This window comes from Xenopus laevis, chromosome 5L (assembly GCF_017654675.1).
Source record: "Xenopus laevis strain J_2021 chromosome 5L, Xenopus_laevis_v10.1, whole genome shotgun sequence".
NCBI lineage: Eukaryota > Metazoa > Chordata > Amphibia > Anura > Pipidae > Xenopus > Xenopus laevis.
In genome coordinates, this window is record NC_054379.1 from 98,245,225 (window position 1) to 98,270,181 (window position 24,957).

General features: G+C 34.8%; 1 protein-coding gene across 5 annotated transcripts in view; it reads right to left on the bottom strand.

Moving 5' to 3' along the window:
* Positions 1-2,853: 2,853 nt before the first annotated feature.
* LOC108716926 (adhesion G protein-coupled receptor B3) overlaps positions 2,854-24,957 on the bottom strand; it is a 490,100-nt gene continuing 467,996 nt past the window's right edge. For 4 of the 5 annotated variants that reach the window (XM_018263507.2, XM_041563155.1, XM_041563156.1 and 1 more), the window contains 4 exons: positions 23,128-23,163; positions 11,366-11,470; positions 9,966-10,046; positions 2,854-3,690 (listed from right to left, as the gene is read on the bottom strand). In XM_018263507.2, coding sequence (XP_018118996.2) covers positions 3,508-3,690; positions 9,966-10,046; positions 11,366-11,470; positions 23,128-23,163 — 405 coding nt within the window. In that variant the 3' untranslated portion in view covers positions 2,854-3,507. The remainder of the gene's footprint in view (positions 3,691-9,965; positions 10,047-11,365; positions 11,471-23,127; positions 23,164-24,957) is intronic. The other variant, XM_041563153.1, reaches the window with a different exon arrangement.

A 24,957-nucleotide genomic window follows, 5' to 3' on the forward strand; every position in this document is an offset into this window, starting at 1 on the left:
TGCATTCCTTCTTGGGTTCACATGACTCAGGATTAATAATATCCAGAAGAAAAAAGTACAAAAGGATATACACTTACCGTACAACTTACTGCATTGTACTAAAAGTACCTTCAAGTAATTATTTGCGCCATACAAAAAACCCAAACGTTTCAAGGGTTTCCTGCAGTTTTTGTCATAAGTGAATCCCCAAACAGTTCAAGCACAAATAGTTACAAGCCACTACCTCCCCAAATGTGCCATTTGCATATTTTTGTGTCTGATGTCATATGCAAAAGTGTACATAATACCCCCAACATTAGGAGAGGTAATAACTCGTTTACGTGATATGAAATTGATGGAGGAAATGACCTCTAAATGTAAAGGGAAGATGCCTTTACATGAAAAAACTTGGTCTAAGTGGGATTATTATATCTCTCGGAAATAGAAATTCCATTTTCCTGCATGGGTTATGGTAAGGCTGTAAGTATAGCGATGATAGATACTATCCTCTCCCAGCAAGATTAGGTGACTACAGCTGGATCTAGGGTGTATAATTTTGTTTTTCATTAGGAGACTGAGTCTGGATTGTGAGGGTGTGGGACTACGGGTGATTCAACATCACGATTTTTTAATCACGTAAGCTTACAAAATGTGCAGTGAACATGACATAATCTCATGGCCTCTCTGCTATAATGATGCGGATCTCTATTGTTTTTTTATTCTATGTCACTCAGGTCTATCTCCTATTGATGTGAAATTTGATGTTTGATTATCTCTGCGCTTTGTGCATTAGAACTGTTTTATTATGTGATGGAACATGTTAAAACCCAATAAAAATCTAAGTTACAAAAGTGTACATAATGTCATTGGCCATTTCTTTCGGCGGATGTTCGTTATTTTGCTAACCGACAGCACCATCCACATATATAATAAGGCTGTGGTCCTCTCCATTGGTAAGGATAATAGTCCACTCCCCTTAGCCAGTAATTTCAGAGAATGCTGTGATGATCAACTGATATCCAATAACAATAAAGTATTATTTGTACAGATATCAAGCATCTGATGACAGTATAATACATCATATAAAGAGACATTTTAAAAATAGGAAATTTGGTTCTATTTTCTGCGGCCCAGGTAACTTCCCACTTACTGTCACCTGAGGCAAAGTTCTCACCTTGTGGAGCAGTCCCGCCTATACTGAGTATATTCACTGGTGCGGGTGCTACATACAGTAGATGATTGTTTTATTAAATGGACTGGGTCTGAAGAACAGCTAAAGGACTTTATTGAGTATTATGACTGAATGAATAATTGTCACGCACATTTTAAATTTACCTGGGCTTCTTCTACAGAAGCAGTTGAATTTATAGTTGGAAAAATATTAAAGGGAAAAAAATTGCAAACTGATCTCTATCACAAACCTATGGCTACAAACAGTTACCTTCATGTAGACAGCTTCCATCCCTGATCACAGGTACAATCTATTCCCTTCAGTTAGATGCTCAAGGTTAAGCGAATTGCAAGTAATGAGAGTCTATTACCAAGGAGAACTTACATTTTCTGACAGAGGTTATCAAGCAAGAACCCTGCAGAGTGCAGGGAAATGCAGGAAATTGATAGGGAATCCCTGCTACCGGGTACAAGCAGATTGTTTACAATCCAATAGGATCAAAGCTATTATCTTGGGAAGCTGGCTTTATCTGCTTATGGCACAGTAGTTACTGCTGCCTGAAGGTCCCTGAGTGCTTGTCTGACAGACTACTTCCCTTGCTGCAGTTTCAGGCACTGCATCCAGACCAGAGATTGGGATGGGTGAGTGACCTGCATGTTTCATAAAAATTGACTTCAACTTAAACCAAGCAAGAGGTTCAGGGCATGGGCACCCGAGCCTGTAGCAAGTTTTGGTGTGCGCTGATTTTAATGGTGCCTGTTGTAATATTTGTGTTGTATGTTTTAATATTTAATATTTAAGAGTGAAGGGTTTAACTGTCTACAATTTTTGTGATTGTAGTCTTATGGTAGGTTGACACTTACATAGTGCAGTACCTTTTATTGTAGTTTATTTTTATATATGATTCTTAATGATGTACTGTTCCATTTAAGGTTAGGGCATGGGCAACTTGCAAGGAAGTTAAGGTTATGGCAAGGAACTAGCAAAGGATTTTCTTCACCTTTAAGGAGATTTTTCTTCAGTGAAAATGATGTAAAAAAATATTTTGAATGCCTTTCTCTTTAAATTATATATATTATACTGTCATCTGATGCTTCATTTTCTGTACAAATAGTACTTGATTGTTATTGGATATCAGCTGATCATTACAGTGATCTAGCAAGATTATTTAGTTAATGGAAAGTAGGTGACACAAATTTGATTTGATTGGGGCTATACCATAACAATATCTCCTAAAATATGATGAGGATATCACTGTACATATTTTGATAAAAAAAATTACACTGCAAAATCCTGGCATTATTTATTACAAGTTATATATATGATTGACAATTTCAGCAATGTTGGGTTTTTTTTTTGGTTTTTTTTCCTTCTGGTTCCACAGTAGGGTAAGTAGAAATATTGATTTGATGCTTTAACTATTGGTAGCTAGAGTGTATGAACTCTTAGAATCTCCTTATATTCATTCCGTTAGATTGTCTCCCACTGGGGGTCATTTGGAGCAAACAAATAAAAGCCTTATCTTATTCTGTGCTGGAGTCTGATCAAGCTGTGAGAAGTATTCAGATATGTTTAAGAATGAAACTACCGAGCATGAAGCAATATTTCAGAATGTAATAGCCAGTTTAATGAATATATATCTATCTGTGACAGTCAAGGCTGTCACAGTCATTGGGTTTTATAGAAGACATCAGAAGCCGAGATGTAGACAAAAGTTTATTTACACCATACAACATTTTAAATATTTTATACAGAGCTGCAGCAGGGAGAGCCACCATTGAGCTTTCCAGAGAAAACTGCAATAATAAAGATGTGAAATATATTATTCATATAAAAGTGAGATTATTACTTTATTGCATTTAAAGCAATGAAGAATGTAGCTCAACAAACATTCATTTAATGACAAAAGATTTTGCTTTTTTTTTATATTATAAAGTAAAAAGTGTAGTAATGGCCGAACGGACTGTTATAAACTTTAAAAACTGCATATATACATTGTGCTTCATGGTGAAGTTTTTTGAAAACTAAACCAAGTGAAGCTGTTACAACATGAATTGTTGTCTGAGGTTGATCTATAAAGATTACCTTACAAATCCATTCCACAGGTACTTACAACACAGGATGGTAAGATTTGTACACCTGGTTCTGCACTAGATTTTCTAGTGAGAGAAGACAAGGAAAAAAAACGAAAAAAAAAAATTAAAGAAAAACAAAACAGAAAAAAAAAAAACACCGACATTTGGCACATGAAGAACCTGACATGAAGTAGTCACAAAAGTCCAGATGTCAGGTTTCCAACGTCTCTCACGTGTCAGTGCAATGACTTGCTGTCTTTTTTGTTCAGTTTGTTGGTTATATTAAACTTCTGTTTGAAAGTCGCCTTCTTGAACATCTAAAGGCAAATTCAGACACTTTTCCCATTCAGAGGGTCTAAGTTCTAAAGTATCTTTTGCTTCTGAATCTAATACATTTATTGTTGTATAATGTTGATATTCCGTATTTTTGAAACTGTCCCATGGGTTGTTTACTGGTGGGTTGTCCTGCAGGTACAAAAAACGAGACATACATTATTATGTTAACAACAAAAATAAGAGAAATATCACATTCTCATGTTTATATTTGTTGATCATGATCCTATACAGATGGAAATACAGGTAAAGCAGTGTGTACATTTGTATCTATTACATGTATAGGATTCAGGAAAGGTAGTCTCCTACAGACGATCAAATCCCATAAACTATAAATACTTCACAATTTTAAAACACATTCCATTTCTCTCTCTAATAACAAAATAATACCTTCTACTTGATCCCAACTAACATATAATTTATCTGTATTGATGGGCTAACAATCCCATTGGGTTTATATAAAGTTTAAATGATTTTTAATCATTTAAACATTAAATACACCCAATGGTATTGGAAAGTTGAATATTAAATGGATACTGGTATGAAAATACTAAGGTGTGGGGGCAAAACTTAGAGCCTGCTAGAAGCACACTGTATGTCTACCTGTAATTAAACAATGTTTTGTGTGCTACAACATTGTGCTTTGCACTCAGTTTACTAAACTCTGCTCCTCCCACAGACACACTGATATAAGATGAAAAGATTTCCCATATTTATCTCTTTTGCAGATAAGAAAAATATATATAATGAGAAAAAATGATGCTTCTGTGCAAATAATTTTGCTCAGAATTAATATGCCTTTTGCAAACCTGGAAATTATTTATACCACCTTTATAAAGTCTTAATAAATGTGCTATGCACAATTAAAATTTGCAATAGCAATATTAAGCCAAATGCAAATTGTTTTTTTTTCCTAATTCTTTTCCATTCATGACATCCCAATTTAATTGGATCAGGGACAAATATGAAAGAAATTTAGCAAAAATCTTAATCGTACAAGTTTTTTCCCGAATCGCCCCATTTTTTTTCGGGATATTTCCCGAAAAGCCTGAATTTTTTTGAATTTTTTGCCGGAAAAGTCCGAAGTAGTCAGATTTTCTGATTAATTCCAGTGCCGACTACAGAAACTTCCAAATAGGATAGGGACCTCTCACATTGACTTATATACAACCTCGATAAGGTCTGAGATGCCGGATTTTCGGATTCAGACTTTTTCCATCCTAAGGGTATAATACGTTTCCCCCCCCCCTAAAAATTTGGATTATATAGTAATTCAGACTTTAATAAATAATTATGTACAATTTATTAAGATTCTCTTATTCCATTCAAAGTTTATACTTCCAAAACATTTTAATATGTATTGGATTGTCAGCTGAATTATGAACTTGATTACAGAATATTTCCTTGCTTGATGAAAAAATAATTTCTAACTGACTGATTGATTTAATAATATATATATATATATATATCTATATAGATATATATATATAGATATATATATATAGATATATATATATATAAATATATATATATATATCTATATATATATATATATCACTGTATAAGCTAGATACGTTTTAAATTTTATACTTCCAATTTTATACTATATATACTATATATATATATATATATATATATATATATATATATATATATATATATATCTATATAGATATATCTATATATATATATATATATAAAAATATATATATATATCTATATATATAGACAAATACAAGAGTCCTCTGCACTCAACCCATTATCAATATATTTAAGACAGAGACATTTTGTGCATACTGCTACTGAAAAATGCCTTACCCTTTAAACAAAACAGGGATTGTTTGTCCATATATTGCAATATATTTAAGCTGGCCAACTACGTCAAAGTCATCCCATATCTGGCCAGTCCTATGCTCAATTTTCATCTGATTCATTAAGAATTCTATGGTTTCATTATACATTTTATAAAAGGGACGAATACGTTTTACCTGCAACTTACTAGCTGCTTTCGAAAGTAAAACTCCCAAACTTGGCTGCCCTTTTATTAGACACCAGTGGGATCACCTGACTATAGTTGGAGGGGGTGGGAGCTACAACATGGAGCTGGTCACTGCTCTTGTAGAACTATAACAAACAAGGGAAAGTTGTGCTCACCACTAGTTTTTAAAATCATTAGGCGGGGGTGCAATGAGGCTGTGACCACAAAATACATATAGACAAATACAAGAGTCCTCTGCACTCAACCCATTATCAATATATTTAAGACAGAGACATTTTGTGCATACTGCTACTGAAAAATGCCTTACCCGTTGTAGCTCCCACCCCCTCCAACTATAGTCAGGTGATCCCACTGGTGTCTAATAAAAGGGCAGCCAAGTTTGGGAGTTTTACTTTCGAAAGCAGCTAGTAAGTTGCAGGTAAAACGTATTCGTCCCTTTTATAAAATGTATAATGAAACCATAGAATTCTTAATGAATCAGATGAAAATTGAGCATAGGACTGGCCAGATATGGGATGACTTTGACGTAGTTGGCCAGCTTAAATATATTGCAATATATGGACAAACAATCCCTGTTTTGTTTAAAGGGTAAGGCATTTTTCAGTAGCAGTATGCACAAAATGTCTCTGTCTTAAATATATTGATAATGGGTTGAGTGCAGAGGACTCTTGTATTAGTCTATATGTATTTTGTGGTCACACCCTCATTGCACCCCCGCCTAATGATTTTAAAAACTAGTGGTGAGCACAACTTTCCCTTGTTTGTTATATATCTATATATATATATATATCACTGTATAAGCTATATACGTTTTAAATATTATTGACACAGGTTATTATGATAGGTTACAAAAACATGAGACTCCCCATCACAAATAGGGTTGGTCGGTAATGATTCTTGATGCCAATGTTATCAATAGGGGAAAAAGATAAATATATACAGTAGGAAGGCCAGCATTTTACCCCTCAGAAAATGTGGCAACCCTAAACAAAAAAATGTGCTTAAAACACGGGGAGTCAGTTTGGGTCAGAACTTTTACTATTTGCTACCCTGGATGCTTCTGGATGCTTCTTGGTCTCTTGTGCTGCATATGTTTCCAGGGCTTTTATAATAAATGGGCAAAAGGGGCATTCCACCAAGGCCCACCAGCAGACATTACTTTCTACAGACAGAAGAATCCCAAAGATTCAGAAAACCCAGCTGGTAGAGCTCTAAAGCATGATTATTCTTTTGGCATCTTGTACTTTTCATTTTTCTGGTCAAGGGTAGCAGACCTGGGATTATGTCTACTTTAGAAGACAGTTTTTCGCTGTCTGCCTTATTATTGGCATATATTGAGGGGGTCTTTCTTTTACAATTTTCTTGGGGCACTCGTTGTTGTTCACAGAAATACCTCCCCCACAAAAAAGTATAGTTTTTACAAAAGCCTATGCACTTCTAAAAATATATTCTAAAAAAATTCAGTAAGAAAAATTCTAGGCAGGTGGGAGAAAAATTACAATGTATCTTAACACTGGTATCTTGAAATTGCTCTGTCTGTTCCAACTTGCGCAGTTTCATTAAATGCAGATGTTTTACAGCAATATGTCTCTTATGGTGTTCAATAAAATTCTGATGGGTTTTATTTAAAATAGATTTAAAATATATATCAACATGGATAACTGAGTTACTAAAAATGAGTATACAGTATAAAGCAGATCTGCCCATCTGTCCCAGCCAAATTAGCAGATCACTGTTCAATAAGGCAGCTCCTTTGGTCATGACCAGCACCATCCAATGAACAGATGAGATGGGAGAGCCATTCAGTCTATTAGACTATTGATCACCTACATGCTATAATACAATCAATAGCCAAACAGATTTAACATATTCCAAGCAGATTCCAACTAGGTGTTAGGAAAGTTTAAAGTAATTGGTAGTAGTGCTGTTTTAAAATAAATTTCAATCTAGGTACTGATTGACCTTAAATTGTAAGCTTCTCTGGGATATAGGCTGAAATAATTGATCAATAATATCTGTAAAGTACTATGTAAATATATATATATATATATATATATATATATATATATATATATATATATATATATATATATATATATATATATATATATATATATGGTATTTTGTGGTCACAGCCTCATTGCACCCCTGCCTAATGGTTTTAAAAATTAGTGGTGAGCACAACTTTTCCTTGTTTGGTATATATATATATATATATATATATATATATATATATATATATATATATATATATATGATACAAATTAAGAAGAAATTACTAGTCATTGTCACTGTTTTTATTCGATTTTTATCTCATGAACAGGGCTTCCTAGCTTCCCTAGCTTTAATTACAAAAAAACGGATTTACCATTTTAATCAAGTTAAGCATACTAGAGGACGAAATACACCAACATTGGCTTAATTGGTTCTGAATTTAATTATCTTATAACATCCAGTATAAAGCTCATTTTAATTTTTCTAGAATACACAGCGTACACATTTTTGCTAATAAGAAACCTAATTAATGATTGGCGGAATCACAGAGAGATCAGTATACCTGCCAAAATGTAATTTTACCCTCTATGGTTGATTTGACTGGTTGTGACCTTTATGAGGTTTACGAGATGGAAAACAGCATAAGATAAAATCTGTAAACCTACATGAAAGCAAGAAGTCAAAATATTAAATAAAAAGTCCAAAAGGCAGAAGGGCAAATTTACTAAAGAAGGCGCTTAACTGTATTAGTGCAGCTACTTTTAGCAATGAAGAACATCTTTGTTATTAATTTTAAATCGGTAGATCTCTGATCAAAACTAATTGCTGATTGATTGTTACTGCACTTATGCAATTTAGCACCTGTGTTGATAAATGATCCCTAGAAACTGCTACATGTTTTCATATGAAAACCATATAAAACTACAGCATGCTATAAAAAGCATTACTGAAAACGGAATTTCACCGTTATGTTCCGGTGAAGTTTACTGGACATCACTCATGGAATTAATGTTGGCAGCAAAAGAAAACAATTGCCATCAGTACTCCTAGGATTACGGACTTTGAATTTAGTGGTGGCATTTACAAAAACAGTATTGGTCTAAGGTGAGCCATATACATTTAGGGGGTTAATTATCAAAGGTGCAGTTTTTTTTTTAGAAAAAAAATTTCAAGGGTAGTTTCAGTACAAACTAAGATTTTTTTCAGAAATTGTTCGACATTTAGGGGCAGATTTACCTAGGGTCGAATATCGAGGGTTAATTCAACCGTCTAAGTAAAATCCTTCGACTTCGAATATCGAAGTTGAAGGATTTTGCGGTATTCCTACGATCGAATGATCAAAGGAATAATCGAGCGATTCGAAGGATTTTAATCCATGATCGAAGGATATTCCTTCGATCAGAAAATTGTTAGGAAGCCTATGGGGACCTTCCCCATAGGCTGACATTGGTCTCGGTAGGTTTTAGGTGGCGAACTAGGGGGTCGAAGAATTTTTTTAAAGAGACAGTACTTCGACTATCGAATGGTCGAATAGTCGAACGATTTTTAGTCGTAGTCGAAGGTCGAAGTAGCCCATTCGATGGTCGAAGTAGCCAAAAAAAACATTCGAAATTCAAACTATTTTTCCTCTATTCCTTCACTTAAACGAAGTAAATGGGCCCTTTAATATGCCCCGAAGGTGCAAAAGCTGGAATCTGAAAATACTCCAGTTAAAACCTGTCAAGGTTATGTAGAAGTCAATGGCCCCTTGAACCATTTGAAGATGTTTTTAGCTTTCATAATTTTTGGGGGGGTTTTTTTCTGTGATTTGCTCTCAAAGACTTGATCAAGTTGAGCTATTCAAGTTTTTTTTTGCGAATAACTCAATGAATTTGAGTATTTGAGTTTTTCCCCTGATTACATTCATTCGAGTTTTTTTTTCTATTAAAAAAAACCTCACAAACTCGATCATTGATAAGTAACCCCCTTAATAGCTGAGTTGTAAAAACATTTGCAAAGTTTCACTTTCACAGTGGGCTGGAAGCCACTACAGAACTGGACATTACTATTAAGGCTGCCTTAGCATCTAGCTTTGCTTATGAATTGTTATTTCAAAAGGGTTGAGCATTTCATAAATAGAAGGGCCATTATTACTGTGTAGCTGTTTCCATTGGAACCTTGCCTTGTAGCAACATGTGGGTGTTCCTAAACAGCAGGTTAGAAAGTGACCCCTTACAATTTATGCATTTTATTATCTCACTGTGAAAAAAGATCTCACAGAAAAACTATAAAACCATATTATTATATCTGATGACGCCCATAAGTCTATTAATTGACAAAAGAATCTCAAAGAAATCAGAAAAGACAGAATTTTTCAGCTCTAAAAAACCCAATGGCATGCCTGTTGCAAATTAATGATATTAGCACAGTGTACCTTAAATTGTAAGTTCCATTGGGGCAGGGATTGATGTGAATGATGTTTAATCTCTGTAAAGTGCTGAGGAATATGTCGGTGCTATATAAATAAAGAATAATAATAATAGTAATAATAAAAAAATCACAAAAGCTAAAAGAAAAAAAGAATAATGCAAATTTAAAAAGTTCTCAGAGAAGGGCTCTCAGTAATGTTACATTAATTTGTTTGTGGGGGGTGTTAAGCTCCCATTTAAGGTTATATAATAACCAAAGAGGATGTTTACGATAGTTCTAGAGATGAGTTTTTAAAATCCCTTTTGATTGTAATATAAACAGTTAACTTAAAATCAGACGATTAATATATCAATATTTATTAGTTACTAATCCATCAGTTATTATTTATCAGTTATTTATTGAATTGTGAGAACTGAGTTATGGCACATCCATTTGAAATTCGGTGTTTTAATGTGCATATAGAAATAAACAATTCAAAATAAAATCACACCAGAATACAGTAGATTGTACTGAAATTTAAATAATTTATCCTCATTCTTTTTTTCCAATAAATGCACTCATCTGTAGATTTGCCAATGTAGGTTGAATGGCTTTTGCTCTATTACAAGGGCAATATAAGCCCATGGAAACCTTTGCTCAACAAGAGTACAAATTAAAATGATCTATATTTTTCTAATTTGTTTTCTGTTATAAAGCAATAATTTGTCATTGTCATATATAATACAAAGAACCCTTGTATTATATATACTCCTAAAATGGCTCACTGCTTAGTAATCTACAATTCTAGATACAGTAGGTATCCGGAATATTTTTTAGTAAATGTGGCATGTACTGACAGCAAAATACTGAAACCGAAAGATCTTCAATTTTAGCTAATCAAAACACCAGTCCACAGACTAACCATCTGTATAAGGTTGAAGCAGACTGCAGATGGGAGAGATGGGTTTGTTTATACAAAGCACCTTGTCATATTTAAACAAACTCTCCTCATTACTGTGGTAAAGAAGAAAAATTAAAAAACAATGACACATTATCGCTTTATAACAGAAAACAAATTGGAAAAATATAGATCATTTGCATAAGGAATGTTCAGTACATGCCACCTTTACTAAAAAAATATTCCTGGATACCTACAGTACTGTATCTAGAATTGTAGATTCCTGAGCTGTGAGCCATTTTAGGAGGATATATAATACAAGGGTTTTTTTCTGAAAATTATTAATTGTATTACTGTTTTAGATGTAAAAGATTACTTTTTTGTGAGAATCCAGATTTCATTAAGATTTTTTTTTGCTGAAAAAGTTCAACTTAACATGGAGCACTGATCTACATTTTCAGCCATTTTAAATGTCTATGTATGTACAATGACATGTATAAATTATACATATTGCTCTGCAAACTTACCAAGCTTCCAGTATTTGGTATATCCCGAAATCTGTCCAAAGTCTGAAATTTTTGATTTAATTCTTGGAATAACTCCATATGCCTCTTTCTAGTATGCATGACCTTCTGTAAAAAAATAATAAATAATGGTAAATATTAATTGTTCATCATTTATAATGTGGTGCACAATATAAAGTAGGAGGATACATTTTAAAAGTTTCCAAAGCTTTCTTATTAATCAACTTTACTGCAAGCAAAGTAGCTATTAAACGTGTACTTAATGGGGCACCAGGAGAATAAGTGACTTGTCCGGAGTCACAAGGAGTCGCCACAGGGAATCCAACCAGGATCCTTAGCATAAGATCCCACATTATTCATTATAGCAAAAGGGGCAGCATTATATAGCTTGTTCTGCACACTAAATAAATAATTACATATGTTAACAAAAAAGCTGATTTTTATGTACTAAAAGCAAACGCATAAGAGGGTGATATTTTAATTGTAACTGATATTGTAATTGCTAACGGCAGCATTGTATCATACACATCAATGTGTCAGTCACAGGGGAAAGTAGAATCTCTTGGACTTTTATGATAGGCGCTTGAAACTCGTTTAGTATATTCACAATATAAAAACATAATTACTTATAATTATTAAGTATCTATTGTACTTCGCCCTGCAAAAGACAAGAAAAGGGCTATCATATTAAATATACTGAAATAGAAAACAAGTGTTTAATTGCTTCAATTAGGTAATTAGCAGTGTTTGCATTCTCAGGCTGATTGAAAGTATTACTCAAATGAACATTTTTTAATTGTTCTACTGAATACCTTGTGGAAAGAAATAGAAAAGTAGATAGAAATATCCCTTAGTAAGTAAAATCAATATATATTAGGACATTATAGACTTCAAAATCTGAACAGCACATGATGCCATCATACTGTATATACAGATGTAACTGGCATTGATACATACAAAACTGCCAAGTCTGCACGATGCATCAGGATTCTATAGGTATTTCTTTAAAACAGATAACATGGAAAAGCCACACTTAAAGTGTCTGTGCTTCATTCGCCCAGGTACATTAAATTAGTTCTGTATAGTACAGTACATTTGTTTAAAGTCATTCCTTATTAGTAGGGTCGGACTGGGCATGCGGGACACCCGGAGAAAACTTGGTAGGCCCCAGGACCATGTTGGGTTCCCTGATCTAGACCCGCACCTCCGCCAGTAGACCTAGACACTGCCGCTTACTTCCCCTCCTGGCCCGATCGCACTGCAAAAAGAGGAAACCAGGCAAGGGGGGGTTGAGGGTGTAGAGGGGGCTGTACATGGATAGGGGGGGTGTGGCTGGGGACCCTGAGACGGAAACCCTGGTGGGCCCGGGTTATTTTTTTATGTTTCCATTTAAATAAGGAATCAAATTATATTAAGTAGACTACAGGAAAAGTATGCTTAATTTGCAATCTGCACTAGACAACTGACATTAGAAAAAAAGGAAAAAATCCTGAATTCCAGTGCTGGATCATTCTATTTTAAGCATGGTAGGTGTTGATAGATAAAGACTATGAACTGTAGCTCTAGAATCTAGACCAACCAACCAAACTATGTAAACCCTACAACCTCCTACCATGTATATAAGTTGGGCACATCTTCCCCACCCAAGCCACATTATTTGTACTGCATCTATCACCTTTGTTTTTGCCAGCACCGTCACTTTCCTAAAACAAATAGGAGCTTTCACCGTGCGGCCATTTCCCCTCTGACACATTATCAGGGACATTTACTTCTGCAAACAGCGCATGTGCACTGTAAAATTCATGCAAACAAGAATGCAGGCTTACACATGCAGACAGCTTGGACTGAACACTATAAGGGTAAGGCCACACGAGGAGATTCAGGGAGATTTTGTCGCCTGGCGACTAATCGGCTCGTCTTTTGCGCTACTATCTCCCCGAACTGCCTCGGCGTTTTTCCCCATAGGCTAGAATGAAAAGTCGCCTGCGCTAATGCACACCTGGCGATGCGTTTTCTCACTGAGGCAACTTTGGGCGACTATTGAAAACGCATCGCCGCATGTGCATAAGCGCAGGCAACTTCTCAGTCTAGCCTATGGGGAAAAACACAGAGGCAGTTCAGGGAGATAGTCGCGCAAAAGACGAGGCGATTAATCGCCAGGCGACAAAATCTCCCGAATCTCCTTGTGTGGCCTTACCCTAATAGTTAAGTTGAGTTCAGGAGAGGAGGTTAGGAGAAAAAGAGGAGCAGAGTTTCTATGGGAACAGCAATGCTATTTCCTCATTGGCTGCCATACTAGAGGGTGTGTTTAATAATTTGAGTCAAGAAGAACTGAGCATGCTCATTAGCCAAAAGCCAAAGTGAATTCCCAATGGAGGGGACCATGTGGATTTGAGGAGGAGAATTGATTAAATGGATGCTGCAGACTATTAACATTTGAACAGCCAGAGTGGCAGGTATTTAAAAATGCTGTTCACTGATTCAATTTTTTCATGTACTTTAAATGAGTGGCACCCAGTCACTGTCAGCATATGTAAGCTTCAGGCAAAACAAGGTCTTTCCTTTTTGATCCAACTTGCAATCCAAATTATAAATTGAAACCAGAAATGAAGAAGAAAATACTGGACTTCATTTTATATTTAAATATAAAACATTTAAATCACATGAATCCACTTTCAGATTCTTACAATTTACTCAGTGGGTTAAATGCTAAGAAAACACCAAAAGTATGGTAGTTAGTAACATACATATATTTGAAACCCAGAACAGCAATATGAAGGTGCAGTTCAATAAATCTGCATAATAATGTTGACCTGTTTTAAAAGTTGTTAATATTGCTGATGAAGTGAGGTAATGCTTGTTACCTTGGCGTTTTGGGTGGTTAAATTAAGTCTTATGTAAGAAGACAGAAATCAGATAACAAGAATGGAGATACAGTAACTGCAGTAGTGTTTAATAGAGAGAGAAAGATAGACATAGATTGACAAGGAATGCAATGTATGATGAAGGATATATGAGGATGGACAAGGTAATACACATTTATGTATTATGTAGAAGTTGTAATGGGTTACCTACACAAAGTCTTAATTTGTCTGTATGTGACATTTTTATTCTACTTTTGCACCACAGACCACGGGATTTGAAATATTTCAAGGAAAAATAAGATAAAGTCAACTTTCTCTAAGTAACATATCATAATAACTGAAATGCATTTTCCTAGAACACTACAGACATCTTGATAGCTATTATACTATTCCCAGCTGCTCCACAGCCATTTACATTGGCAGATCTACAAATTTTCAGGTTTGAAATGGCAGCAAGTGAAACAACTCTCATTGTATGTGTATGTGATAATCTCCCAGCACAGATTTTTCACTCACATTTTTTGTCTTAATAGTACTTATTTATAGAGGAGTTATTGTGAAAATGAAAATTTAATATTAGCTTCAACATACTGAAATAAAAAAACTTCTAATTACAACCAATTAAAAATGCTGTACCGTTCCTGAAACAGTCAACAGTTATCGTCACTCTTCCTCTCTCAGCATCTGTTTCTCCTCATTCTGTCTTCATTCAGGAGTTGGGTGTCAGATGAATTATCCAATATATTTTATAGGGGAACTCTTTTGCCTAGAAGATGTATTAGAGCTCACTCTATAAAAATCACCAAAAGTCTCTCTACATGCAGAATTTGTGCAAAAGGCAGTTATTTTGTTAGATTGTGTTTGTACTGTAATCAGTTATTTGAGTGAGCTCTAATACATCGGCTAGGAAAGAAAACCCCCTATAAGAAACATGGGATCAATCATCTGACACCCAACTGCTGCATGAAGACAGCATGAAGAGAAACAGATGCTGAGAGAGGAATAGAGAAAATAAGCTTGATTATTTCAGAAACCATGCAGAATTTTTAATTGATTGTATTTAGAAAGTTCACTATGAGGAAGCTTATATTAAATTTTCATTTCTGCAATAAAGGATACTATATCAGAACTGGAATAAATACACAGACCCCCAAATCCCCACTTGCAGCACTACAGGTACAATATCTTTAAACTTTATAGAAATTATTTAGCATTTCTGAATGAATATTATTTGTAAATGAGGGTATTTCCTTTTACTTTGTCACTACCCTTTTAAGGCGCTCAGCCAGCAAAATCAAGAATTATACATATAGACTAATTCAAGGAAAAACAGCTCTCTAATTCCCATGAAACTGAAGAAGAACAATATCCAGCACTGCACACAGGACCGCCATCAGAAATCGCAGGGCCCCATACGACAAAATTTCCTGGGATGCGCCCACCGCAAGCTGCACCTACAGGTCCGCCCACCCCACAGGTCCGCCCCCCACCACACAGTAAAAAAACAAAAGAAATATTGGTGGCTAGGGTTCTCACATGTTAATAAAAAATAAAAAGATATTGGGGGTCAGGGCCCCCCATAAAAAAACATTTGTGGCCAGGGCCCCCCCCCCATTAAAAAATATTGGTGGTTAGGACCCCAAATGAGAAAAAAAAAATTGGTGGCCAGGACCCCTTAAACGTCCATGCCTTCCCGAAGTCAGCAGCTTTTAGAAAGATGGGGGGCCCGGCTAATCAAGTAAGTGTGGCGTGGACTGGCCCCCCTTACCCTCGGGCCCCCTAAAACTCTCCCCCCTGTCCCCCCCTGAAGGTGGCCCTGACTGCACAATATGTTGGTGCTCTAAAAATACATAATAACAGTAATATTATCTAGTGATAATTGGTAACTGCATTTACTTTACTTAGTTTAGAAGGCAAGTTAAAATCTAAAAAAATAACTATTCATAATAAAATATAAAGCAAACAATGGATTAAGTCAGGTTAAGAGATGAAATTGGTTATCAAAATTAAAAAAGAAAAACTAAAATAATAATGCCAATATTTCTATATAAAATTATTTTCACCAAAATAGTGGTTTTAAATAGATAATTGGTACAGGTAAAACAGTAAAACAGTGAAATCAAATTAATTCATTTTGTTTGCTATTTTAGAGGTTTCCTAATTTCTACTTATGTGGGCTCACAGCAAAATACTCAGCCCCAGCTACTGTATAAATGTTCAATACAGGTAAAACAGTAAAATCCGATTAAAATCAAATTATTTTGCTATTCAATGATTTAAGGTCTCTATTATCTTCTTTTATGGACTAAAAGCATAATACAGGTACTCACTCCCAACCCATAAGCTACAAACCTTTTCCTTCACCTCTAAGCTTTGTCTTGTTAAATAAGAACATCAGTTTGTGTGTATGATACAAAGCTACAAATAAAGTCCAGTAAAATGGAAGTTATTTTGGGTGTCAAAACGAGTCTTACTTAGAACAGTGTCAAGAGTTTCTGTCTGCTCAGGGCATGCCAACTTGCATATCAAATTTATAATAAGCCTTTTACTGAGTTCTAGCTATCAGATGTCCACTAGTTAATCTGTGACTTCCAGGGGAAGTATTAGCTACTCTATAATTAATTTTGCCTTTGTGCCGCAGGTGCTTGAAAGAACAGAATTTTACAAAAAAAAAGAATATCCATTTCAAATTGCAAATTTGTCTTCTCGTGGGTCCTATCGTCTGTGTCTACTCTCCATCCTCCAGTTGCCAGATGTGGAAGGGCTGATTTTGTGTTTTTAAAGGCAATTACAGGCACTTCATAATTCATTATGCCTATGAGCAGCAGATGTTTACAAGAACACGCTTTACACAATGAAATCCAATTCGGTATAAATTATGGCAGTTAGTACCACTAATGGAGACTGCAGGTAGTAAGCAATTGTTTGTACAGAGACTATTTTGATGACTTGATCACAAAAAAGGGCATTATTTTTTCATTAAAATAATGGCTTAAAATATAATTCTTTACTTTATAATGGGGTCATTTTTTATGTTATATTTTCTTAAAATGTAACTGCTCTTTTATAATAGATTTCAGACCTTCATTCTTTACCTCAATGTTTTCAAATTATTTTAGGTAAACAAATTATAGGTAGTTTTAATCTCACCCTGCTAAAAAAAAAAAAAAAAAAGATTATATTTTCATCTTTTATGCAAATGGAAGATGGGGGACAGGAAACCAGATGATTTTCAAGTGATTGATTGATAAAAGTATTACCTATTTGCTGTTTGGCAAAAACACTGTAAAGGATTGTGAAGAATAATGTTATGATCCACATTTTTAATAATACACTTATTTAGGCTTTAACCCAGAACACTTGAAATTTCATTATTTGTTCCAATATCTGCAGTGCATCCTGCATTCATCATCTTCAACACGATGCAGCGGAAAGAAGCAAGGAACGTCAGACTAAGGGATCTTAGCAACAGTTGCCATAGCGAACTTTCCGTTATAAAATGTTCTGCAGTTCTATAAAACGTTGATACAGTGATTATTCATTGTTCACTCTTGGCATTCTTAACAGTTTTTTTTTTTTCTGAGCGCTACCATGTAGTTGTTTTGTATCTCTGTTGATTTATATTGTTTATCTTTCGAAGAGTAAGGAAAAAATATATATAAGTCAATAAAAAAAAAGGATATAATGTGAATTTTCTGTTATTGTCATCACCTTTAGTGTCATTATGGCGGAGGTGAACACATTTTGATAGTGTATTGTTCTGCCCACGTTCGTCTGTCACATCACTAATGGTGCTATTGTTTTCCTCTCTTTTCTTTCATGTTAGATACAAGTTTTTTTCCCAGCAATTAAAAAAAACATTGTCACAAAAGGACAAGAAAACAAGCATTTATTCTGTTGAAATTACTATTATATGAATTTCAGTTGTATACTTCCATTTATAAAGAAAAATATGGTATCTGTCAGGACTGTAAGGGTCCTGGTAATCTTTCTGCATTCGGCACCTTAAAAAAATAATACTGAATTATAATTGACGCTACGTTTTATACATTATCATTTCTGGCAACAAGATGCTTCCTTATAGCAAAATTATTTTTGAAAGGTTGATGGAATACTTGACAGTTATTAATGACCAGCTCTGTGCTTTTCAGGACATGACACGGGGGAGATTAAGCAATAATTATATGTAGATATTCTGGAGGCCTTCACCAGGCTGTGAATATATGTAAATCACAGGTGACGCATTCATAGATACTGGTTACTCTGTTAGAGTATTAACAGCTTTTCCATGTAATCCATTCCTAGTAAGTGCCCATTTTTAAATTTCCAGCTTGAAGGCATATTTTGGAGGCACAAAGGTACAGGTTTAATCTAACAGAGATTAATGCCGGCCAGCAGTCCACATAGGACTGCAAGTTAGCTAATCACAGACCCTTTTTGTCACCCCCAAAAAATGTTTGGCCTCCCAACAGATTTTACATTTGAGTGTGGCTCACTGGTAAAAAAGGTTGGGGACACCTGCTCTAGAGACTTTTGTTAAACTGTACCCTGTACTGACACATATAATCAACCTATTTGTAGTTCTTTTAAAAAGGTGAATGTTACAACTTTTTCAACATTTAAATTCTACCGACGCAGAATGGATGTGTAGCCTATGACACACTTGGGGTTTTGATTATCACTAGAAGCAGCCAGAATTAAAACAAAAAAAAGGTTCATGAGTAATATGCAATCAGCAGCATTTTAAAATAACCTAGGGCATGATGTGTAATTGGAAGTGCATTTGCAAAGGAACATACCTACTGTAACACTGTAACTTTGGGAATGGCAGATACTATATCACTTTGCAGACTTAACAACTTCTGCAGTAAATTCACTGGAGGATGTTACTTTTGTACATAGCCTGGCATAGCCATTTACAATCTACTGGAGACAGCAGCTGCAGCTAATGCATCTTTATTTTTATAGTTGTTTGTGAATTTCTTGGTTTAGAGGCTACTTTGTTGTAAGAATATATTAAAATAAAGCAGGAATTATTAACAGTCCCCCTGTAACACAAAAAGGTGATAGCTTATTGTGGGGGTTATTATCAAGGTCCGAATTTATCTCAATATCAGCTGCTACAAACTCCGATCTAAGTCGGGTTTTTAATGCTTACTTATTATTACATTTTCCTGAAAATTTGCTTTGCGGGAAAAACTCTGGTTTTCATGATTTTTTAGTGAATTTTCCCCGAAAACTCTAAATTTTGAATGTGTCGGGGGTTTCGGCAATTTCACTATGTTTTCTGAGCTTTCGGGTGAAAACTCCGAAAACATTTGAAATTGCCCGAAACCCCTGACACAACCAAAAATCGATGGAACTGTTCCCATTCACTTTTATGCAACCTCGACAGGTTTGAGATGCCGTGTTTTTATATTTGGGCTTTTTAGCCCTTGGAGTTTAATAAATTCCAAAAATTAGTGATTTTTTTAAAAGCCTATTATAACATGAAAAATCAAGAATTTTTCGGATTTCGGGGAATTTCGGGTATTTGGAGCTTGGTAAATAACACCCTAAGGGTTAGAAATTAGCAGTAAAGCTGTGATGGACCTCTACTGACTCTAGTAGTGCATTTAAATAGAAATTGCAATAAATCTTTGGTTGCAAAGAATATTGTGTCAAAGTTGAAAACCATTCATTGCACTTTAAGATCAAAGAGCAGTAGTTTGTATCAAGACTCAGACAGAATATTTGATGCTAACTAGCTACTCCAGGCAAAGCTGATCATGGCAATGTATAGAATCTTCTAGGATATCATGTGTTGCTTTTTAACTTTATTTCTTCTTTTTTTAATGCCTTGCCTTAAGGCCTGTTACTAAAATCCTTTATGAAAACCATAGTTCTTAAACATAACCCTAAAAAGTAAGCTCTTTGAGAAAGGGTAAATGGCCTGGAGTTCACAAACTCTCTATTCTCTGTTGAGCACGAACTATGTTTTTTTTTTTTACCTTCTAGCCTTTCAACTATATCAATAAAGTATCTGAGTTTTCAAACCAATTGTTGATACATTTTTTATGTGTTTATCAGTTTTATACTACTCTACAATTATGCATTGTCTTGCCAATTGCCTTTGTGTTTGCGTAAGCCAGAAGTGTGTTGTGAAACAGATTATTTTCAGATCTCCTGCACAACGTTCTTTCTGTGGCCTGAAACTTCAGTATTTCTATCATATGATAAATGTGCTTAGTACTAAAGTGTTCCATGAAGATGCAGGTCAATGTAATAAGTCAAAATGATGCAAGCAATTTATCAGTGTAATTGCTTTCCCTTGAATGCTATGATCCCCCTTAAATAACTATTGTTTTCATCACATAAGAAACATATTTATTACTAGCAAAAGTGTAATTTTCTCATGCTGTTACAGTTTAGCTTGCTAGCTACTTTATTGAAAAAAATTATGAGTGTTTAATTGCTAAAGAGGAGCTTTACATTTGTTTCTGAAAGGCAACCAAAAAAAGTTTTGCCAAATGCTACCCATAAAATTATTCACAACTAGTGAATTATTACAGTCTACAATCTGGTAATCACACACTTCTGCGGAACTTTTATACTTTTTGTCTGGATAACATGCACAAGCACATGGCTTTCACGTCAAGGCCTATAAGCTGAGAAGGAAAATTTCTAAGGTTGGTGGCTAGCCCTCTATGGGCTAAGTAAGAGTCCAGGGGGGCTAGTAAGTGGGTGGGTGGAGGATTGTGAAGCCAATAAGTGCATTGGTTGGCAGGAGAAGGAAACCTTAGAGAGATGCTAGACGTGGTGATATTGACTAATACTACAGCAGGATATCTACTCTAATGTCATTCAAATGGTCAAAAAATAAACAAATCAACCAAACATAAAAGGCAGGCACTGTGAAAGAATTAAATCTCCATGGACTACTATTGCTACCTTACACCATACTGGATTCACAGAAGGAGCAAAGAATATAGGCAAGAGCTCTATCAATAAGAAATGTCTAGCAGAGGACCAGGAAAGACATTGAGAGACTTGTTAAGAGATGACAAAAGGTCAAATACAATTCAGAATTGTAAACAACTTATTCAGTGAATTCGAATCTAGTGTTTTATAGGGGTAAGGGCTTTTTGCTTCTGTTTTATCATTTTATCTATTAAAAATGTACAAAGCTGTTATGGAAGATAGCTCATAGTACAAGTTGATCCAGGGGCTAGTCAGATTGCCATTTTGGAGTCAGGAAGGATTTTTTCCCCCTCTGAGGCAAATTGGAGAGGCTTCAGATGCCTTCCTCTGGATCAACTGGCAGTTAGGCAGGTTTAAAAAAGTGAAAAGGTTGAACTTAATGGAGTGTGTCTTTTTTCAACCTAACTTACCATGTTACTATTACTACTCTTGTGATCCACTGGTTAGAATGAATGTATGTTTGGCTTATGCATAGCAGTGGAGCTATGGCATACATTAGATATGTTAAGGTTATTCATAAAAAGCTATTTTAGTTCATAACCAGGAGGTTTTTTGATGGCTGACATAGAACTTGTCCTTTAAGCTAGTTGCTGAATAAACAAACTATTAATGGCATCTCATGTAACCTGCCATTCACACTTAAAACCTAATTTACATTATATATTAAGTAGCACTCAGGAAAAGAGGTCTGACCTCAGACAACATGAAGATAGGTCAAAGTGTTACCTTCTTACATGTTCCAGTTTTTTGACTTGCACAGGCCTTCCTCAGATTTCAATAAAAAATAAGGTGAGTATTTATTTACATTTTTTTCTGTTGGACCAATGGAAATCTTATGAGACAAATGTATCATAATAATAATATTCCTACTCGTTACCGCACAAAGCTTTTATAAAGATGCTGCTGACTGAGTTTGCCCATTTGAAGTTCTATTTTTGCCTATGCTGCAACTATGCCTCAGACAAGTTGGCTGCAATCATCCCACAAATTGTGTTATTTTCTAACATTAAACCAGAAGGTGATGTGGCCTAGGAGTCTGGGAATCATGGCTTGATGGCATGGACATTTAACTATTACCTTAAAAGCATAATTTCCAGTAGTTGCTGGCATTATTTCTGGTGTTTGGCATGCAAGTGATGTGCAACTGAACATTGCCTACTGATACAGGTCTCTGAGGGAACCCTGGAGTTACTGCTACCTTGTGACCAGGCAGTAGCTCCAGGGTTCTCTCAGCACCCTGTGTCAATAGGCACAACAGAGATCAGTTTGGAACAGAAGGCAGGAACCCCTGAGCAGAGCCAAGTGCGATTATTGGGTAGTATGAGGAGCACATTTTGCCACAAGTAACTTTAATGAAAGTGGTTTTAGGCACAACTCATTGTAGAGAATTATGAAAGTTGCTCACTGTGCTTGTGCCTGTAAATGAGACCTACAAAGTTTTAATGTGTCAGACTCATGATATGAATCAATAAGGTCTGTCTATTTGGATAAAATCAAGTCATATAATGTGTTTAGCGTACACTGTTGCCTGTTAAAGTTTAATTCTACCTTTTGGTTGTATTTTATTTATTAGGTCAATACCATATGTGAAATCTCTTAGTTCTGGTACAGCATATGTTTATTCCAGCATGCAAGATTGTACTTTATACAACTGATGTAATGAAAATCTGCATTTATTCTCAGTGCTGAACATATGGCACTTATAGCAAAGTATGATGCTTGCCTGGAGTTGTGAGACACTTTGCCTTGATATTTTTACTTTGTGGTAGCTGTAGAGACATTGTGTGGGGCTTTGTCAGCATAACGGGCTACAGTCATGTAACTTTAATTAACCAGAAATATGAATTTCTTTCATGCAGAAGCACATATATTGATACCAGTGAAAGTGGGATTCTGTTCATTGTATGCTGAAACATAGAGTTAATTAATATTATAACTTACTTCAAAGTCAAGGTCAGAATATCGGGATTTTCTTCTCTATTGGGCAGAAAGGAAAAAAAGAAAAGAAATGAATGGTATTAATATTTTGATATATTTACATATCAGTAGCAAAATGGGGATTAAAAAAGTTAGTGTCTAACATACAAAACATTTTAAGACATTATTTTTTTTTTCAAAATAAGTTTAAATATTTATGAGGGAAATTATGAGATGGATGAGATGAGATGGTGCCTAAAAATAAACACGGCAAAAAAGAAATAGACATCATTCACATTCACCCCTTATTTTTACCCCATTTGTTTGTCACTGCTCTTAGAAAATTATAAATCACACAAAACAATGTAAATCCCCTAAATGGACTTTGCCATAATGTTTTCTATATATCTATATGCAAGAAATATCCATTACAAAAAAACTGCATATTTATAACAGTTTATAATTAATTATTTCCCCATAATTAATTTTTTTAACCATTACTTTACATCAGACCTGGTGCAAGCCATTAAGTCAATGGCAAAAATGCAGTCGGCAAGGACGTTCATTTGCATTAGGTGATATAAAATGAGTGTATATATAGTATCGTCTCTATACTCTGATGTTAATATTGCAGTGGAAAATTTATGTATTAAAAAATTATGTGAAATTTATATTGACCCTGCCAGGATTAGAGTTATTTCATGGTAAATGTGCCAACAGATACACAGCATTATGGGTATGCTTTATTGTCCATTCTAGAGTAAACATGTGATCGTGTGTTTCAGTGGGACAGGATTTCATTGATGCATTTTCAACAAGCACCAGTTGTAGCTGGCTTAAAGGGAGTTATAGTCATTTGTGCAATAAGGAATGCAATGCAGATGTTTCTATAGATAATCATAATGCAAATATGCAGAATTGCAATAGTGGTATTTAACAAACATTTATTCTACCTAATAAAAAATAAATTCAGTGAAACCAGTGCAGTGGGCTCTGCTTGTATGATTACAGAATCTAGGGGGACAGGAAACAGAATACAGTCAGGAAGCAATAAAAAAAAACATTTAGGGGGTTATTTATGCCAAAAACTCAAAAAATTCAAGGTTTTTTTTACTATAAAATCAGAAATTTTACTGGGAAAAAACTCAAATTTTTCAAGATTTATTATACCCGAGGATGGAAATATGTCTGAATCCAAAAATACTCCATTATCAACCTGTCGATATCCTGTAAAAGTCAATGGCAGAGGTCCTATTTACAATTTGAAGATATTATGGTCTTCGCCGGGTTTCATTGGATTTTGGGTTTTTACGCCTATTCCTTCGATTTCACTAAAAATCTTTTTAAATACAAAAGATTTGGAATTTTTGCACAACAGTCTGAAAAGTTGTGGTTTTTCCTTTAATGATAAAGAAGGGTAAATCATGGATTCTAGTTTGGTAGGACTTTTTTTTATTTAAAACATCAGAACAATTTGGATTTTGATAAATAACCCCCTTAGTAGTGCACAACACAAAGGTTATGTAAACTGATACAGAATTAAAAGTTAGAAAATAAGAATGAGGTCAGGGAGAGAGGAATGACAGCCAGATACTTAGATGGTTTTATGGAGTACCTGGTAGTATTTCCTGAATACAGTCACAGAGAAAATGTAAACTTGAGAAAAGATTATGAAAACAGCCTTCAGTGAAATATTTATTAAACAGGGCAGACATATAGCCTGCTATCAGATTAGGATCAGTAGTTTAATGTGAGTCATTAAAGGAGAACTAAAATTTTAATTAGTATTAGGCTAGAAAAGATCTAGCCATTTTATTACAGCCTTTTAGCAGTAAAGATTGGTGCCTCCAAAAA